This window comes from Ruditapes philippinarum, unplaced genomic scaffold (assembly GCF_026571515.1).
Source record: "Ruditapes philippinarum isolate M1 unplaced genomic scaffold, ASM2657151v2 ctg14787_1_1_1_1, whole genome shotgun sequence".
NCBI classification, from domain to species: domain Eukaryota; kingdom Metazoa; phylum Mollusca; class Bivalvia; order Venerida; family Veneridae; genus Ruditapes; species Ruditapes philippinarum.
In genome coordinates this window covers 1-20,725 of record NW_026861000.1, presented here as the reverse complement: position 1 = coordinate 20,725, position 20,725 = coordinate 1, and the positions used below count along the sequence as shown (strand labels likewise).

General features: G+C 33.0%; 3 protein-coding genes across 3 annotated transcripts; 2 read left to right on the top strand and 1 right to left on the bottom strand.

The window, feature by feature from the left end:
• The first annotated feature begins 5,746 nt into the window (after positions 1 to 5,746).
• Positions 5,747 to 7,229, top strand: LOC132714190 (uncharacterized). The gene is made up of 2 exons (XM_060696978.1): positions 5,747 to 6,793; positions 7,078 to 7,229. The coding sequence occupies exon 1, from the start codon at positions 5,747 to 5,749 to the stop codon at positions 6,773 to 6,775; it is 1,029 nt and encodes a 342-aa protein (XP_060552961.1). The 3' UTR covers positions 6,776 to 6,793; positions 7,078 to 7,229.
• A 312-nt stretch (positions 7,230 to 7,541) lies between these two features.
• Positions 7,542 to 10,995, top strand: LOC132714189 (uncharacterized). Its single transcript, XM_060696977.1, has 6 exons — positions 7,542 to 7,835; positions 7,944 to 8,154; positions 8,436 to 9,047; positions 9,187 to 9,396; positions 9,601 to 9,770; positions 9,889 to 10,995. Exons 1-6 carry the CDS (start codon positions 7,600 to 7,602, stop codon positions 10,346 to 10,348), a joined length of 1,899 nt encoding a protein of 632 aa, XP_060552960.1. The 5' UTR covers positions 7,542 to 7,599; the 3' UTR covers positions 10,349 to 10,995.
• A 1,953-nt stretch (positions 10,996 to 12,948) lies between these two features.
• On the bottom strand, positions 12,949 to 13,521 carry LOC132714188 (protein GVQW3-like). Its single transcript, XM_060696976.1, has one exon. The coding sequence runs from the start codon at positions 13,519 to 13,521 to the stop codon at positions 12,949 to 12,951; it is 573 nt and encodes a 190-aa protein (XP_060552959.1).
• Between the last annotated feature and the right edge of the window lie 7,204 nt (positions 13,522 to 20,725).

The window sequence follows — 20,725 nt, the reverse complement described above, 5'->3', positions numbered from 1 at the left end:
TTTATGTTTGTTCAAAATACCTCGGTGACGTCTTGTAATATTTATACACTTTCAATGTTATAGCATGATGTTCTCTATGATAATTACGCAAAATACTCTGTTTTGTGACGTTCACATCATTTCTTGTATATTGTTGTTTTGTTTTGTTCATATAGTGTTTGCAATTTTTTGCTGTATCACATTTCAAAATTTACATACTCTTCATCTTTATCAATGATATGAATAATCACAAATCTATCAAATGTAGTGTCGTTTTTCAAATCTTGACAAATGTATTCGTAATCGATAATTATTATTCTTTTTTAGACAGACTGTGGCTCAAAGTTTAACAATCGATATGAATACAATCAGTCTTGACAGTAATCAAATATCAGATATATCCACTTTACCCTCGAATGTACAATATCGTTCAAAGTGTCTTTTTTTCCTGTTTGAAAAATAAGATATGTATAAAACAAATAATGTTGTTTTTTTTATTCTTTTGCAAGAAGGTAAGTCGACTAGCTAAGTTTGTGTTCATAGAAATATGAACATATCTTGATTAGAAACTAATAGATTCGTTTTTATCTTTTCCTTTTTTTCACAATATTTTTTGAGTATTGCTAAAATTATTTTACAAGCCTTTTTTTTGGGAGGGGCGATTATATTAAATCTCACTGGTTTGCACATTTTGTTAAAGGGGATGATTTTTAAATGGTTAATCAGCATTGGGGACACGCTTATGAAAAGTAGCTAGATTGACAAAAAGAACGTGACGATTCGCTTGAAAAAGTTTAAAAGTCAAATTTAATGTATTGTTTAATCTTAAAACATTTCAATTATTGATGATGCAAATGAAATATGATTTCTATATCAGAATGTCAGCAGCAACACCTTTACAATATATGGAATTGTTTCAAATTTATTGCCTACAAGATAAATGTTAATTAAATATTAATCAAAGACGCCGCAAAATGATGTGAACAGTCACAGGCAATGTACAAAATCAGCCTTAACAATTGTTCTCTATTACAGTTGAATATCCGAAGCACTAATCAAGTTTTCTTCATGTTCTTGGTATGTGCTCGTTGTCTAATAAGTTGCGTTGTTTTGTGAAAATGCAAAACCTTCTACATAAATTCACAAAGTAATGCCAGGTCTGAAAATCTGAAATATTTGTCTTTTGCGACAAAGATTGAAAGGTCTGGTCGAAACAAAATCAGTTTGATAGCAAGTAAAATGAAATGATTGGTTAACTTTAAATTAAATTCAAGATTAAGACAGAGGTAAAGATCTCCGTTGCGCCGAGAATATGTCCATTTAAATATTTAGCTTAGTAGGAACGAAGGCCTACGATGCATGTCAGGAAGGTTTTTTTAAACCAGGCTTATTATGTTCTTGAATGTCTAAATTTGAAAAAAAATCTATGTTCTCAGAAAATCAAGGGTTCCCACGTTGTCCAAATTCAAGATGGCCGCCAAGATGGCCGCCAAAAATTAAAGAAAATACCATTTTTGCTTAAAATACAAATACAACACTCTTTTTTCACCGTTTGAATTCATTTTTTTATCAAAATGATCGGAACTGCGTAGAATTTCGGATATATAAGCAAAGTTTCACTATAAAAAGCGTAACTTTTTGAAAAATGCCTTAAAATATGCCAAAAAGGGGGTAAAAACGTGTCTTTTTTGGCATCTGGCTGCTTCCAATTCGGCTCAGAAACTTATTTTACCTCTTATACTATATTTTTTCACATTTATTTACAGATATATGTTGACCAAGTACAAAGAAAAACATAAAGTTCAGATATGAAAGGAAATATGAATTTAAGGGACTCTCAATATAAGTCGGGTAATTACCTGAAAATACCCGAAAATTACCTGAATAATACATGATGTATATATAATAATTTATTTCTATATATATAAGAGTTTTATTATAACTACAAAACATGTATGTTGTCATTGTATTTCTCTTTTAGTATTGTCTCGATATAAAAGTAAGTCAAAGCCATTTTTATAGATGGAAGGTAGATTCACAAATTACGCAGTTACTCCCCTTTGATATAATTAAGCCATGAAATCATCTGAAAGTTTCCAATGTCATTGAAGAACACACGAAGTTTACCGACGAATTTGCACAGATTTTTAGAGTAGATTGTACCAGAAGGTATGAAACATTAAAGCCCAGTATTTAATCTTTAATTCTCAAAGAATTTCTTATAATTTATTAATATAAAATGTCAGATTTTAATGTAGAAAGAAATGCACCAGAACTTCACATAAACAAAAGCTTTTGAGCGGTTGAAATGCTGCAAATTTGTAAAAATATTTGAGTATTAATGTTTATAGCTATGATGTATTATAAATAATCATTTTTGTAAAAATATGGACATTCTCTAAGAGGATCCCTGTTTAATTTTCTTAAAAAACTTGAGTAGTAGTCGGATGCATACAATATCCGGATAATTTGTTTTTTGCCCTCTTTAACAATCTGAAGGGGTTTGAGGACATATCATGTCAAGGTTTACATGTTTTTTTTGTTTTCAGGCAATGATTGAGGATAGCTATTCATACTGATAATTAATCTGACAAGTGGCTGTAGAGTCCCAATGCACCACCATGTTGACATGGTACGTGCCATAAATGCATTATAATTTATTCTCATCTGTTTAGAAGGTATGTTGTGTACCTTGTTATTTTTATTAAATTAGATTACCCCTAAACATTGATAATTATTATTAACAAGTATAAAAATAATTGCATTTACAACATAGAAGTTATTTGAATATAACATATATAATCATTTATATTTATCAATGCATGTACATGTAGGTAATGATAAAACTATTTATGTGGGACATTTCATATTTCTTTATATATTTTAATGTAACAGTATTTTAAATTGAATTTATACAAATATTTACTGTATAAAATATATTTGACATACTTGAAAACCATTCTGTCAGAATTACTTTATTTCAGACACTTCATTTGGCTTAGTCAGAATGGGACCTTAAATGAAGATGCATTATTGTACCGTATATGAAACAACACAAGAATGATCCAGAAGGTCAGTGTGTTTTTTCAAATGTGTAATGTCAATAACTTTTTCTGTAACTGTACAAATATAAATATTGTAGGTTTCTTTTCCTGAGGTGTTAGTATTAGACTTATATAAAAGAATAAAAGATAATTTACATATTATTGCTATTTTATACCAAAATAAAACCCTAAATTCCTATTTTTTTTTTGCTTTTAGAAGTAAAACTACTCTGCACATACTCCACTACTGAGCCCTGCCTTACAGGCCTTGTTCCCAAGCTAATGCCAGCTGAGCTGTGGATACACCAGTAAGTTTGAACATAAAATGTGTAATTCAACCATTGGAAGTGTGGGTTGGTTGATGTTGTCTCGCTCTCAGACAGTTTTAATAATTTATTAGAAATGTGAAAAATGTGCATTGAAATAAAATTCTTTATGCATTAAATTTGTAGAAATAATTGTTTTACCACGAAACAGGTGCAATTTAAGTCCACAATGCTAATTACTATACTTAACAGTGTCACAAAAACTAATTTAACTTTGTATTCAATGTATTCAATGATTAAAATACGTTTATTTTGGATTTTAATTTTGAATTTCCTAAGTAAAAAATAATTTTTGTTTTTTAGATATGTGGAATGCCTTCATCATCAATGACGTGTAGTGTTAAATATTAAACAAATGAGAAAATGTCCAATAGTAAAAAACGGAAGTACGACGAGCAGCTGAATATACCCACAGACTTTAGGTGCATTATTCACAACAGTGGACTTAGCAATCATGGTGACTGTGTAACACTAAATTCTACAAAATTAAAAGTCTCTGCTGAACAAAAACTAGATCAGCTGCACTCAATTCGCAACAAGCGATTAGCTGAACCATGTGACTCACCACATCGCATTCATGACATATGCAAGAGCATTCCTGCCTCATTATGTGGAATAGACCTGAACATCACTGGTTACCACCGTGGGTGCTACCAGGCCTTTACCAAAAACCTAGATAGGTTAAGTAAAGCAGAATGTACAAAACATTCTCAAAAACACCATTCACCAAGAATTTTTGCTAACTGTAGTAATCAGTTTCCACCAGAATGCATCTTCTGTAAAAAGTTGGAAGTGAAACCAAAGAAACATGCAAATACAGAGCGGTGTGTTCAATTCACAAACACAACATGGCACAAATTGAGTCGCAGGCTTTTGAGGTGGGCGATTTTGCCTTATATCGATTAGTACAAAGGTGAAGACCTGGTGGCCAGAGAGGCAATGTTTCATACTTCATGTCGGAAGGATTTTGAATTGAAAGTGTTTAACCTTTCTAAGCGCCAAAGTATGGGGGTTCAGTTAAAAATTCCCACACGTCAGAAAACCTTGCCCAACAGTCGGTACGCGATATGATTTCACAAAAAGTGGTTGTACAAAAGGAAGTAATTCCTCTAGCCTCGGTTAGGGACTTGTACATAACCGAAATGCATAACAATGGCTTCCCCAATATAAATTACAACAATAAAACTTGAAAGTGTGGTTGCAGTCGGATCCTATTGGACAAAAATATTGCTTTCACTAAACAGAAAGGTGCTGGTTGCATTATGCATAGTGTGGTATTTAGTGCCGACATGACTGTGCCAGAAGCAATTGCCAGTGGTTTCAAGTTGGGATCAAGTTCAGTTAAAGAGGAAGTAGCTACTTATCTCAGGAAAAGTGTGAAACAGGCATATACGGTGTCAAAACCGCTGCCATGGCCACCCACTGCCGATGACCTTGACGCTTTTTCCTCCGGAGGAATTGGTCCCAGATGCACTTCAAACATTTCTGACACAACTCGTATGTGGAGATTCTGCGGGGACTGAAAAGACAAGAAGAATCGTCCTATCAATAGCTCAGGTATTTTTTCCAGCATACCAATAAAGGACAGTGTCAATAAATATGAATTAAATTAAATTTATTTTTAACAATTTCATTTTATTTTGACTTCATAATAGCAATAGACAGGCAAGCAATAACATACCAGGGCCAAACCATTCAGTTACAGCAACCAAACTGATACCTGTTTTTGTTTCCTTTAAGTTCAAATATGTAGAAAAGGGAAAATCATTGCTCTTGCCTTGAATTGTAATATTGCATGTAGTAAAGTTCTATAGGAACTTCAAACCAAAAAAAATGAGAGTACAAACAGGGGAGACACCTTTTAAATGTAATGCTCGAGTTGATTCATGAGCATTAATTTGAAGTCTGTTTAATAATATTAAAAAATAATTTTAGAAAATTAAACAGTACTGGTGACCATTTGAGTTTCCAAAAAAAGCCCAACAAGAAGATTCAAACCCTTGACTAGTATCAAGCCTCATGTATACGAAACAAGTTAAATATCATTCTCAAAGTAATTTTTAATAACAAATTATTTGTTTTATTTCAGGACATTTGCCGCGCTGTTACGAATGGCGAATGGAAGATGCCGAAGCATATTTTGCTGAGCACAACAGTACGACATCTCTATCGAAGCAAGATCCTCACTACCATGTTAAGTCGGTTGGGGTCACAGTGAATCATATGATTATAGTTTAGAGCTTGAGACATCCCTAGCTAAAGCACTGAATGATTCTTCATCCAAACTCACACCACTTATTGTGACGGGCCCTGGAAATGAAGTCTTCCATGTTGAATGGGACAATCTGAATAAGATAACCACAAATATCCATGGTTCCAATGTGGTAAATAGTACTTATGATCCAAGAATTGAAGCCTGGATATTGTGCTACAAGTTCTGAGCGCACTCTCGGGGTCTACCAGCGCACAAAGGCTCGGTCTCTAAAGGTTGATGAACAAGAATGTCTACCACCCACTGCATTGACCAAACGGTGCGGACCAACATTTCCAAGGGAAGCTGTGTTCACAACACCACATGAGAACCATGACATGTACCTAAAAGCCCTTCTGGAATACAGAATTTGGTTTTTATCCAGGGTTGTTGGAAGCAGTGCAGATGAGCAGTCAGTTCCAGGATTTGGTGGATTCATTTCGAGTACTGGATTGCAGCCTTCACGGAAGTCTACCATTGACTACTTTACACCCATTGATCAGCCATTTACAGACTACGCTGTCATTGAAGCGCTTCTTGAACAGTCGGAGCAGGCTACCAAAGAGGTTGGACAGAAGTATGTTCTTTCAACGTTCGACCTAGGAGGATGCATGAAGGCACTCCCTTTGATATGGAAGTATCCAGAACGGTACAAATACCATGTGATCACGCCAGGAGCCTTCCACACCGCCATGAACTACATTGGCATGGTCACCAAGAACAAGTGTGCCGGGTCAGGGTATGGAGAGATACTGATCGAGGCTGGATTAGTAACAAGTGGTTGCATACAAAATGTTTTGAGCGGGAAGGCATACGCAAAGGCTCTGTTCTGCCTGAAGACCGTTACAGAGGCAATGGAGAGGTTACTGTTCGAACGCTTTGCTGAAAACATGGAAAGTGAATTGAACCCAACTCTCTTAATGAAACTGGTTTCAATTTTAAGCCGTGACACACTGAACAGTTTGCTTGACGACCAGTCTGTAACAGATTTCATTGATCAGTACATCAGCTTTGAAGATTCCGTGCGACATGGGGAACTAGGAAAAACTGCAATGTTCTGGTTGAGTGTTGTTGACCATGCCAGGCTTGTCCTCATGCTACTGTATGCTGTGAAAACAAACAACTTGGATCTTTTCCACCAGTGTTATGGTCAGATGGCTGTTCTTTGCATATGATGGACCAAACTACTCAAGGTAAGTCTTGTAATTTCAGTTTGAAGTTTACTCTGGTTAAATAAAAATACCTCTGTTAGCTATGTTAGCAATATTTGAAATACTGTTTGGAAAATATATTTAAAACAGAAAACAACAAAGTTTATAGTCATTACATGTGGATATGACCTACGACTACTTAAGTGTATAATTTAAAATATAGTGATCAACAACAATTTCAATACAAATGATCCTTGATAAATATTAATAAATTTTAGATGAAAGAAATTATAATTATTAAATATGAAATTCGTTTATCATTGCAGGTATCTGACATGGTTTGAGGTTTTTCTCACCAACATAGATCTTACTCATCCTGGGGCAAAGGAACTACTACAGAAAGGGGGCATTGCAGTGACGCGATCACTAATCCCAGGCTCGTGTAGTGCAGTCGACAAAACCATGGAGGAAACGTTCATGAAATTCACTAAATCAGCAGGTATGCACACAGGCCAAACATATCTGAAAATATATTTTGTCAGTTGGAGGTGTTTGTTATTGGAGTTGTAGTAAATAAGGTGTATGGTTTATATGTTTTAATTGTCGAGTTACGCTTCACCCGGAGCTAGGTGGAGAGAATTCGCAGTTTACTGTCACTTCCTTAAACCAGAACAATAAAACCGTTTTGGCGACAGTTTCTATAATCTTTCTGTTAGGAGGGTGGGTTCATTGTTTTGAGGGTTTTGCTACTTTACTTGTTTTAAATTTGCTACATTTCTTGTTTATGATTACTGTAAATGGAAAATTAAATTTGTCCAATTGCAGGTGGATTTACTGGTCTCTTCTCAATGTTTGGGGCGTACCAGCGGTGGTGTAGGACAACCTCTACGCGAGTACGATTTTATGAGAAGATGTTGGACATGTGCGGTATGGTGGAAGACGCAGATGCACCAAAGGCTGGACGCCATCGAGAGTTAGAACGGGCCGAAATAAGGAAGTCTGAAGAGGCAGTTGTCAGTACCATGACAGCTATCTGCAATTTCTCGAACCCGTTTAAGGCTACAAACAAAGAGCACTTGTACAGGTACTTTTCCTTATAAGTGGCTGTATTTTTTATGTTTTTCAAAATATTACTTACAATGATTAACCTAATAATACATATTTGTAATAACAATATATTTTATTAAAACAGTTTGGCTTCTGGAGCTCCAGTTCCCCCTGATGCTGAGCAAGATGTTCTTCGGGCAGAGGTGGTGGGAAAGGAAGCCAAGCAAAGATTCATAGCCGAAAGACTTACACACGGAGCATCGCCTATCAAGTTCTTTGACCCGATACCGAAGTCAAAATTAAAGTCAATGGAAGCTTCGAACAAGACAGTGAAACTTACTGCTCCCCAGGGAAAAGTAATAACTACGTCTTTCAAAATTTCTTTTGTGTCTCGTATTAAATTATTAAATTTTAAAATGTAAGTGTCGAATTACGCTGAACCATGAGCTAGGCGGAGAAGGATTGACAGCTGTCAGCCTCTTAAACCAGAACAATCAAAGCGTTCTGGTGACATTTTCATATATCTGTTGGGTGTCACTGTTTAGATTGTTTTGCTACATTATTTGTTGCTACATAAAGTTGACTTGTTTTACTTGTTTTATTTTAGATTTAATTATTTGTAATATATCCATTACAGGTGATTCAGTATCAAGAACAGAGCAACATAGCATTTATGCTTTTGGTAAAAGCTCAATCGTTGAACGAACAGTTGGACCTTGAAGAACTGATGCGGTTTCCTTTGACTCCCGTACCTCATAGCCTTGGTACACCTGATGGGTTCTTTTGCAAGAGCAACAAGGCGGCTTTAATGAATGCCATATTGCAGGATGTGCCACAAGCGACAACTCCTTCAGAATCCACCATTTACATCCAAGATGGTAATGCTCTCTTTCATGAGCTTACAAACCTTGCACCAACGTTTGGCGGAATATGTCTGCAGATTCTGGACATCATGGTTGCAAGGAAGAACTTTATTTTTTCGACGGACAGCTACTTCCAGAACTCTACAAAGGCACAGGAGAGAGTGCGCAGAGGCTGCAGTCGAAAATTCATCGTTGATGGACCTGCAACCCGTAGACCAGCGGACTTTAAAGAATTCCTATCCAACGATGACAATAAGACACAATTATGCAATCTTATTCTGCGTGTTTGGGGCAGTGAGTCAGCAGCATCCAGACTAGATCGATGTGGAACAGCAGTGGTGGTCGTTGGTGGAAGGGCTTACCAGTTAAAAAAGACAAATGGTGATGTAAGTTACAATAATGTTAAGCTTTATACCACAGTCTACATAAATTGTAATGTTACCTACTAATATTTTAGTTATTGTATACAAAAAATATTTTATCCAGGCAAAAATCTAGTGGTCGTTTTGTTTTCGTTTGCTTCAGGTGAGAACGGAGGAGATCTTCAGTTTAGTGTCCAACCAAGAAGAGACAGATACCAGAGTAGTTTTGCACATGCACTACGCATCAACGATTGGCTACCAGTCAGCTATTGTGCGTACACCCGACTCTGACTTATTCTTCATTACCTTGTTCCATGCACAGTCTGTACCACTGACAGTTTATCTCGACGTTGGTACAGGAAAACAGAGACAGGTAAAAATATATACCATGCATTAAACCTATCTTTAATTTCTAGTTACTGAATTTCATTAATGTACCAAGTAATTATTCCAACAGTATATACTTTTTTTAATCTAACAGAATGTATATATAATATACCAAGAATTAAAACTTAAAATAAATTAAATTTCAATACATATTTAACTTTTGAATGCATTAACTACTTTGTCATCTTAGGTGGTGAATATTAGTGAGCTGGCAGACTCACAAGGTGCTGAATACAGTGAGACTCTACTAGGACTGCATGTGTTCACCGGTGAAGATGTCACAAGTGCATTTAAGGGCAAGGGAAGGGTCACACCGCTCAGAAAGCTGCAGAGTAATCCTAAATACCACAAAACATTCAGGTAAAATGTTTGTAACTGATTAAAAAAATGAATTGTCTGAAACAGTAACACATTTCTAACAAATTATGACAGTAAATAAAAGTATAATAGTCATTACTTTTAACTGATATGTCTGTAGGATGCTGGGTGATACTTGGACAGTTGAAGAAGATGTTATGCAGATGTTAGAAGCGTTTGTCTGTGTGATGTATGGGTGTCCAAGGGAGAGGTCTGTGAACACATGTAGGGAAGTTCTTTTGAAGAAAATGGTAGGAGACGACGAACAGCTGACCATGAAGTCAAAGGTGGAATTATCCAAACTGCCACCTTGCCAGGATAATTTATGCCAACACATCAGAAGAGTCAACCATCGTCTCGGCATCTTGAAAAATGCTCATACACCAGTGATAGAACATCCGGAACCACATGCTGAAGGGCAAGGGTGGACCAAAAAGAACGAAGTGTTAGAACCATTGTGGGCTGAGGGTCCCATTCTTCCACCAACGTTAGTTGACCTAGTCGAAAATGTTCAAGCAGAGATGGAAGAAGAAGATGATGATGGTTGTCTAGAAATTTCAGTGTCAGATGATGATGAGTGACATTCAGTAACCGTAAACTTTTGTGGGAGATTAGTTATATCAGTGTATTTGTAAGATATTGTGTTATGCTGAGTCAACATCTTACTGATATTAATTACTATAGTTATAATCCGAACGTTTCAGAAATAGATTTTGATCCCCATGAATGTAATTATATAATGCAACTGAGGGTATTTTCTATTTTTTTTTTTACAATGTGTCAACATTACATTTAATTATTAAAAAGTTCACGTAAATTGATAAGTTCCTAAATCCTCACAAAACGAAATGAGGAAAATGTAGTTTGTATAATATCCCTCGCACTATTAATACTAAAGTATACAAACATGTTAACTAATGGTCAAAAGCATCATTGTGAATTGTTCGAGAATAACTGTGTATCTATGTATTTATTTCATTGGTGATTATTGCCCCACCCACTTTTAGAGATGGGCATTGTGAACAGTTAAATGTGACATATTCTGTTGTTTAAGAATGTCTTAAGAATGTCTTTTCTTCATTTTATTGTTGTATGTTCACATTGGACGATATATGGAAGAACATTTTGAGAGTTACGGTAAATTAAGAAATAAGTCGTTCCCGCGATTAAGAGACATTTACCATAAAAATGTGTTTTTGCCAATTTTGCTGCAAAACGTTAACCTTAAGTTTTAAAAAAAAATTGTTACTTCTAATAAATTACTGAGAAAATATGGAAATGTCACAAGAAAGATAAATAATGTTTTGGAATTGACAGAGAAGACTTCCATAACTTGTATATATAATTATGCAGGTTTTGACTTTTTTTCATGTAATTGTATGTAATTACCCCACCCACTTTTTTTGCTGCACTTTGTTAAATCTGACATCTGTACTTTTAAAAATATTTATATCTTTGTATGCTATTGTATTTTGATGATTAAAGATAAACTCAACAATTTAATGAGCATTTATGCAATTTTAAAGGTAAGATTGAGATGGGCTTTTCATTAAAAAATGAAATTTTCGGCCATTTTTAAGGCAAAAAGTTCACCTTAATGTGTGAAAAAATAAGTTTGCACCCTTTAATTACTAAAAAATAGATTAGGAAATCTCAAGAATGATTAAAACCATGCATAGAAATTGCTGTAGAAGACCTATATACTTTTTGATGTATTTTAAGTACATGGCGTATTTTTCACAAAATGGATGGCACTTACCCCACCCACTTAAATAGTCCCTTAAACTAAAATTTAACTTTTTATCTAGACTTAAATATTTTTTTTCAAATTCTTTATCATGTATCTGTAAAAAAATGTGAAAAAATATTGTATAAGAGGTTAAATAATTTTCTGAGCCGAATTGGAACCAGCCAAATGCAAAAAAAAACACGTTTTTTACCCTTTTTAAGCATATTTTAAGGCAATTTTCAAAAAGTTATGCTTTTTAAAGTAAAAAAATTGCTTATATATCAGGAATTCTATGTAATTCCGATCATCTTGATGAATAAATGAATTTAAAATGTGAAAATGAAGTGTTGTATTTGTATTTTAAGTAAAAATGGTATTTTCTTAAATTTTTGGCGGCCATCTTGGCGGCCATCTTGAATTTGGACAACGTGGGAACCCTTGATTTTCTGGGAACATAGATTTTTTTCAAATTTAGACATTAAAAAACAAAATGAGCCTGGTTTAAAAAAACCTTCCTGACATGCATCGTAGGCCTTCGTTCCTACTAAGCTAATTGGTGTGAATTGCATAATGTTCGAATAATTTTGAGGGCGAACTGTTCTTTTATTTTACAAATAGCAAAAATATGTCTTTAATATCAAATAATAGTTATGAATCGATTGTTTAATATAACAATTCTTTGTAACGTATTGTTTACTTATTTATAAAATATTTAACTACTTGATTAAACACAAGATTGCATATTTGCCCGGAATATAGGTACAGAACCAATGAATCTAGACAAAAAGAGCAATCATCACAGAATCCTGCAAATTCGGTAACCTATTGCAAAAACATATAATACATTTTAAATCAAACTTACTTTAAACACTCAGTTAATCTGTTTTATAACTTAAATGTTAATTGTTTTCATGAATAAGCATAAGTTTTGCCCTTTTTTGCAAAAAAAAATATTTCCGTTACGCCCGTAAGCGTATTTGAGTCATACCTTGTTCCCTGTCCGAATTTGGTTCACGTCAATAGAATAGAGACTTGCTCATTGACACGTTATTTATTAAATAAATAAAATTGGAAAATGATAAAAAGAATATGATATTCAAACATGGCACTTTAACTATAAATAAAATTTATGTTAATACCTTTATAGTTGGTGACATGTTGTTCATCAGAAAAGCTATTTTTATTAAAAAATTTGAAAACAGTTTTAAAATTTTATTTTAAACCAAAACAAAAAATACCCCAAAAAAGAATAACATTTTCCCCATTGCAGAAAAGACGAGTGTACGAGGGTGCATCAATAAATTTGTAAACTAATTCAATAGAATTAATTCAAGTACCTAAAATGATTACTCCTTCTCAAAGGAAGGTCCAATGCATGATTTGCACTTGTCCTATCTCTCGACCCATGACTCGAACACGTGTTGTAGGCTGTCATGTGACATCTCCCGCAAATTATTGCTTTTTTAGGGAAGGCGAGGAATGTTGCTTCCAGACAGAACTCTGACGTTTGCTTTCCGGTTCAAAAAAGTGAGTCCACGTTTTATCACATGTTGTCACTCGATTTAGAAAGTAATCGCCTTCTTCACGATACCTCCTGTCGTACTGCTGACACATTTTCACCCTTACCCCCATCTGCTCCGACGTCAACAAACGAGGCACCCATCTTGCTGAAACGCGGCGCATTCCTAATCTATCAGTCATAATGCCCTGAGCTGTACCATATGAAATAGCGAACTTATCTGCTACGTGCTCCACACTTACTCGTCTATCTCGGAGTATGTACTCCTGAATGGCAGCCACTGTTTCTTCATCTGTTACAGTCACTGGTCTACCTGCACGACTGTCGTCTTCAGTTGCCTCTCTACCGTCTTTAAACCGCTTCATCCACTTTGAAATGGCACCTTTTGACAGAGCAGCCTCTCCGTAAACTTTTTGCAAATCTTCACGAATATCGGAAAAAGACTTTCCGAGTTTTGTGTTAAACTTTATTACGATGCGCTGTTCGTTGACGCTGTGCCACGCCATTTTCGAACGGACGCTCGTAACGTGACGTCATTTACGGTTTTGTTCATAGTACGATTCAATTTGAAAATTAAATAATCTGTTTTCACAGCATTTAAAGTTTCATTTTAAACAACCCAGTAGTTTTGACGCTATTGATTTAGTTGACGAATTTATTGATGCACCCTCGTATATCTATCTACTAGTAGCCGCGTGCATTCGGCGTATAATTAAAATCTTAATGCATTGCTTTATCTTTCGAAATATCTTGACTGACAAATGTAAAATATTTGCCTGAAAGGGAGACAAAGGCAAAATTTTAATTTCTTAGTTTTGAATTTTTCATTTATTATTCTGTAACTGCCCTCAAAAAGGAATACATTAGACAGTCAAAGGAACAAAACTGTTCTCCATATAAAGAATAAAATGGTGGTTTCCTAACTTGACCCGCGTGGGTGAGGTTACAGCGCTAAGATTTCACAATAGTTGTCACAGTGAACTCTGGAAACGTTAAAGAACATGTCAAATGAATGAATTTGACTTTTTTAAATCATACAATATCCACAATATCTGTTATAATTGTAATTTCAAGGGTTTGTTCAAGTCAAATGACTTGTTTTTAACCTATTCTGTGATTCTTTTGGCGTCTAATTTTGTTCAACATATATAGATATATTTTCGTTTATACCCAAAATATATATAATTTAAACAGAAATTCATGTTATTTATTTATTATGTCATTTTAGCGTGATTTGATAGCATACGATCATTTTAATATTATTGTCATTATTTTGCCCGAATATACATAAGACAAGATTATTTTCCTAGTTGTACTGTATAGTTTTTTGTCGACATTAAAAACAAAATTGTCTACCAAATCATGTCACTTATATTGCCATTAAAATACAGTCCTATAAAGGACCATGATTTTTTTTTCAAATGAAATTTATACTTAAAGTATAATTTTGATTATACCCGTGCAGGCAAAAAGTATAATTTTGATTATACCCGTGCAGGCAAATAGAGAATATGTTAAACTTGTAATCATTCGTATCTTGCTGCCCTTCATAGATTATAAGATGCATCTTATATTTCCCAATTTTACTTTCAGAATTACACAAATGTATTCCTTACGTATGATTGATGTTTATGTTTCATGACAAATGATAATAAATCAACAAACAATTAAATGTATATCAATGGAAAATGTTCGAATTTGCCATCAATATTACGCTTGTTACTTTATATCAAATTAAATATTACACCTTTAATTGACATTTACAGTTACAAAAAACGAAACAGCAAATCAGAGGAAATTATCAAAATTGCAGCACGCTTAAAAATTCTTCAGTATATTGTGATCCCATGGTAGTTCATGGGGGTTAACTTTCAGATCTAGTGTTTCTATATTTTGTAGTTAAGTTTCTATTGTTTATCAGACTTTTTTATTTTTTCATAAAGGCAAAGAACAAAAATCAAAACCAGTGGCGTGAACATTTTGTTCAAAATCTTAAATGTTTGGTTATCTGCCCCTGATCACGAGTGTTAAATTTTAAAGGGGAGATGGTAACTAAAAACGGCAAGCACCAATAACGCCTTGCCGTGGTTATAAAACGTTCGGGGCATTAAAGTATTAATTTCAAAAATCTTTTTATCATTTCTATTCTTATTTCAATATCTTTTAATTGAATCTTTATTCCTGTGTTTAAGCAACAGCTAGAGTCTACTTAATTTTGCATAATCCCTAGTAGGACTAAATAGTTGCATGCTTTCCTAAGGAAAAAAATAGTTTTTATATTAAATAAAATGTCGGACATTCTATAATTAACATTCAATATAAATAATGTGTTCCTAGTACCAATTATATCAAATAAATTACCCGAATGAGATGAAATATTTACTGAGGAACGCAAAATTCTTGCCGAGGGTAATATACCGGCATGTATACTATTCCATGGCTCTATCCGACCGCTTACACATCATCTCTTCTAAAAACTGTGTCGACATGATTAAAGTGCGTATCAGGTTAAAAAATAAATGTATCTGAATTATAAATGAAACACTAAACGCAATGAAACCGTCGTGAGAAACCGAGCAAATGAATAGCACTTTATGTATCGGAAGTATAACTGAATAATAAATCATATGTAATGTAACCGGATGTGGATTTTAGAAAAATAATGTGTCTGTCTTTGTCTATCCATCTGTTCACATATGTTCGTATGAAACGTTTTCAATAACTTTAAAATGCGAAATTTTTAAATAACATTATGAGACAACGAGCATGTTGCTACCTCAAAGCCAAGACCAACTTATAAAAAGTTAGCATTGTTGGTCCGCTCCATAACTTAGCTACTAAGAAAATATATTTTAAATTTGTTTTGCATAAAGTGTGTATAGTTTGTTTGTTTGGGTTTTACGTCACGACGACACAGTATAGGTTCTTTGGCGACGTTCAAGCTTTACTGGTGAAGCTGGTGAAGGAAGACCTCAGGTACCCTTCCTTGCATTATTTCAGGCATGAACGGGCATAAAGTGTACATAGTAGTGAATAATTAAGACCAAACAACGATTTGTATTTAATTTTATTTTCGTATAAAGTGTGCGTTCAGTGCAAGAACTTCAATAAGCCAGGTTGATGATTCGGATTGCAGTTTGTGTCTGTCGTTCAACCACATGTAAGATATCGTTAAAATTTTTGTAGATTTTAAAGAGTTTGTATTCAAAAAGATGCAGGGGAACTGGATAATATTTTCATGTTGAAAAACTGTTCATTATAAGAAATAACAAAATGATAATAAGACTTCGTGTAATTAAACGTTGCTTGTCTTGAAATAAAATGGAAAACATCATCAGAACACTTTGATGCTATCCAAATATATTAAGTTCATTTTTAAAACGTTACGCATTCTATTTAGTAAGTACAGTTTTTAGATCGTTGATGTAAAAATAGAGATCATTCATGTCAAAATAGAAAAACAAAATGTAATGAAATGGGATTTAATGCTCAGTAAAGTCAAATATTCTAAACCTTTCGATATTATAATCTTAGAAAACATTGATCGTTGTTAGTCATCGTGATTATGATCGATCACGTGAACGTTTTAAAAATTAGTCAAGATAAATAATAATTTATTCAACTGAATATCACCCAGGGCAACTAATTATTGTTTAATAAGCAAGTAAACAGGTTCGTTGTGTTATCCTCCCCCAGGTAACAGATCATTGTTTAATAAGCCAGTATACATATTCGGTGTGTGATCCTTTCCTTTTTTGTTCATCAACGACAATTGTTAACTTTTACATCCTAATAGGAGCAATATATCCGATCCTGCAAAGAAATCACGAAATATTATCTGAAGATGTTGATTCCTGCGACACTTTACTCTATGTTACTGAGTAGAATAATTCTTAATAAAATGTCATGTTGTAAGGGTTTCGTTTCAAATATCTTTTCCATTATTAATATTTCTTCACAGCCAATAAAGATTAAGTTTATGTTTGCTGCGTTGCTGTTTATGGACAAATCTGTTGCTTCTTGCTTATGTTAATGTTGTTTTTAATCTCTATTATCTGAAGCATTTTTAATTTTATGCATAAGATATTTGTTTGTTGTTTAATGTTCTAAATACTTGAAGCAAAAATGCTCATCAGTTAAACATATTCCCTGCCACGATAAATGAACAATACGCATCAAGTTCAAAGTGACAGGGACGAATTAATAGACATACTTTCAATATCTGAATTATATATGAATCACTTAACTCAATGATTTTGTCGTAAGAATGACAATTACAAGAAGCAATATATCTGTCAACAGAAATTGATGATACGATTATCAGTCACTGGAACACCAATCTTGTTATTCATATCACAGACTTCTTTAAGCAATAGACAATAAGAAACTTGCAAATTCTATATGTATTGAAAAATAAAAGTAAACGCGACAAACGACAAATTTGATATTGTTACAGGGCTAATTCCATTGCGCCTGCTTGTTTATTTACGGTATTGGTACATGTAACCTAATGTCCAAGCATTTTAGTACCGACATTTAAATCATAGAATTGTGAAATAATGTACAGATTATTCTATACGTTGATTATCATAGAACTTTAAATATGACACGTTGGTGACAGACATGTAATGTTTTTGACAGAGGGATTATGACTTATTGGATGTTCAGATTTATAATAAGATCAAAAGTATTTAGCCTGCCGGTGTAACAAAAATAGATAACAATAATCGTTCTAATGGATTTTGATCTTGTCTCTGATAGAGCAAAAGCTACACGAAGACAAAATACGCTCTCTTTACAATTTTACATGGTTCGTTTAAGGGTTGGCTCTTTGTGGTCAACATACCATTTTTGAAGAAGATAATTAATTAACTGTTTCGGGTTGTTTATCCGCTGTTCATCCATGTTGATCGTTCATGTCGATCCGTTACATTACAATCAATTTGGTCCTGCATGTGTATTTGGAAACACCTTTACTGCGATAATTTGCTCAAGGCTACTTTTCATAATAAACCGTAAAAAGTGTTCTTTTATCAGGAAATCTTTTTCAAACATTTCTATAATAAAATTTTATAAGCAACGTACAAGAAGCCAAAGGGCATCTTAGTTTAAAAATTTATATGTAAATGATTAATTGAAATTAAAACGAATTGTATAAATATTTGTCTTTACAAGGGGTACTGGTACTATCTTTCCAAACTTAATGTAACAAATGAAAGTGGGCAATATATTTCAGTGTATACTATATATTGACGAAAGCAATAAATGAAATGATATTATATTTTGATCTCCTCTGTAAATTCACTAAAACGTGACAAAATTTCTATCAAGAAACCGACATGCTTATATGCTAATTTAAATACTAGTAATATATTTATTCTCCATTGTTTGTAGCATGCATTTATATCATGTTTGTTGTTCCTGAAGGAGAAATATTTGTCGCAAATGATATTACGATGAGTCTAGATTAACTCGAGTCGTTATCTCCTAGCGATTTTGACAAATATAATGAATGCTTTCATGTTTCTAAGCTATAAATGAAGATGTTAACGCACGGAATGTGTCGTGTAAATCGGAACCAAATACGAAGGCGTAAGTATTAAATACATTATTAAATATTAATTATGTCAATGGAAACTAATGACAGAGGTGTCTGTCAAGGAAATACAAGTCATTTTGTCATGTTATCTTTCATGTATGGATACATGACAGTAACAAAACTAAACATGTTATACGCCCTTATAGAATTGAATAAAAAAATAGAACAACAATTTCTACGGTCAGTAGCCAGAATCTATATTCATACATAAAGAATTAGGAAACTATTTTAAAATGAATGTTATATCACATAAAAATGAAAGGTTACAAAGTTTACGTCAACTTTGTCAATAAATGAAATGTTTCATGACTGGAAATCGAGGATACTAAATAATAACAGACATTTTCCATGTTTAAACTATGTACATAACTCATTTGTACAATTGTATAATATTTTTTATGATTGTGTTGTAGTATTATAGTATCCGAATATAGACTTTAATCTTTTATCTAATGTGAACATTTATAGAATAGGTATAACAAAAATGTTCGTCTGTACACTTGAAATATTTATTCTATTAGTCCTATATACTGTAATTTCTGTAATTTTCAAACTGAAAAAATATCATTAAACTCAACATCTTGTCTTGTACTGACTGTAGACGTAAAGAGTCGCTATTTTTTGCTCATGTTGATACTAACCGTGAAGACTTGTGTTTCGTATCAATATCTTATAAAAAAAAGTGATCACTCAGAAGCATTAAAAACACCAAAAATTACATGAAAATTACAGAATGTGATATATTGAAGATATTTTCTCATCAGAAAACGAAAGAGATAATTATAGAAATTTCAATCTAATTGAAAACAATGTAAAGCTTTGTAATTTGTCTTGTTGTTGTCCAAAAAGCAGAGAGATAATTTATAAATGAATTGTTGTGTCTTAACAATGGTACTTTTTGTTTAATAAAGACGAATGCATATGTTTAATTCACAAATAATGTAATGTACAATTAAGAATGAAATTGATTGAAGTCATAGTGTCATAATTTACAACTTTAAGTGTTAAAGGTTTTAATTTATAAAGTTAATGGGAGTAGAAACAAAACATTTAACATTGAAAAATTTAAAAATAAATGTTTTTATTTAAACATGGTTGATAAAGGGTAAAAAGTACATTGTTAAATTTTAAAAAAACTTTTTAAAAATCAGATCTTTCTGATTTAAATTTATAATGGATGAATACTCCTTAGATTGTGTAAGAGAAGCACTTTATGATGTTATTAACACGGGTTACAGGATTCTTTTAAGCTTTTTAATCGTAATTTCGTGAAAAATAATAAACTCATTCTTGCTATGTGATTTATGATGCTTGAAACAAAATATGTATCAGTGTTTGAGGTATTGGGAATATTCAAATATCTCTGATTATTGAATTAAATTGGTCTAAAAACGTTCAAATAGCACACGTGAACTTTAATTATAATAAATGTGTGGACATAATATTTATGCATTTTGCTATTTAATGTTTGATAAAATTGGAAGTTAAATGTAACAGAGACGTTATTGGAAAAGAAAAGGAGTCGTTGTATAAAGAAAAAAATCAAATAATGCCTGCATAAATAATAATGTTAATGAATATTTCTTTTACAATGATCATTCCGAAAATGACAATAAATGATAATGCAAATAAATGAGAATTATGTACAAATCAATTGAACAAAAAGGCTAACGAATATTATTATGACATACATAAATATAGTTAAATGCTACCTAAGCAATAGTTAATCCTTCTCAAAACTTGTTGTTGTTTTTTTCTTTAAAACATGCTGTTACGAACGAGTTACCGTCGTACAATAAATAAATTAATTTCCTGACAATTGCGTCCGAGAAACGAATCGTTTGCTCACTGGTGTTACTTTCTGGTGAGCCGGTGGTTGCGAGATAAAAGCGATTTAGATTTTGTGGAAAAAAATATTATCATATTCTTCTTACAAATTTGAAATCAGCATTAAACTTTATAGACAATGCCCTGAAATCTTTAATAAAAAAATGAACATCAAACAATGTAAAATAGTAACTGCAACTAGAAGTACGTAATACAGACAGAAATATTATAATTTACACATTTCAGAATGACAAAACCAATTGTCATAATAATGCCATCAATTT

Excerpts from the sequence above, each read along its gene's own strand:
- LOC132714188 (XM_060696976.1), bottom strand. The coding sequence starts at position 13,521 with ATGGCGTGGCACAGCGTCAACGAACAGCGCATCGTAATAAAGTTTAAC.
- LOC132714189 (XM_060696977.1), top strand. The coding sequence starts at position 7,600 with ATGTTTGGGGCGTACCAGCGGTGGTGTAGGACAACCTCTACGCGAGTA. Across the intron at positions 8,155-8,435 it reads TTACTGCTCCCCAGGGAAAA|GTGATTCAGTATCAAGAACA; the intron begins GTAATAACTACG and ends TATCCATTACAG. Across the intron at positions 9,771-9,888 it reads AAATACCACAAAACATTCAG|GATGCTGGGTGATACTTGGA; the intron begins GTAAAATGTTTG and ends ATATGTCTGTAG.
- LOC132714190 (XM_060696978.1), top strand. The coding sequence starts at position 5,747 with ATGATCCAAGAATTGAAGCCTGGATATTGTGCTACAAGTTCTGAGCGC.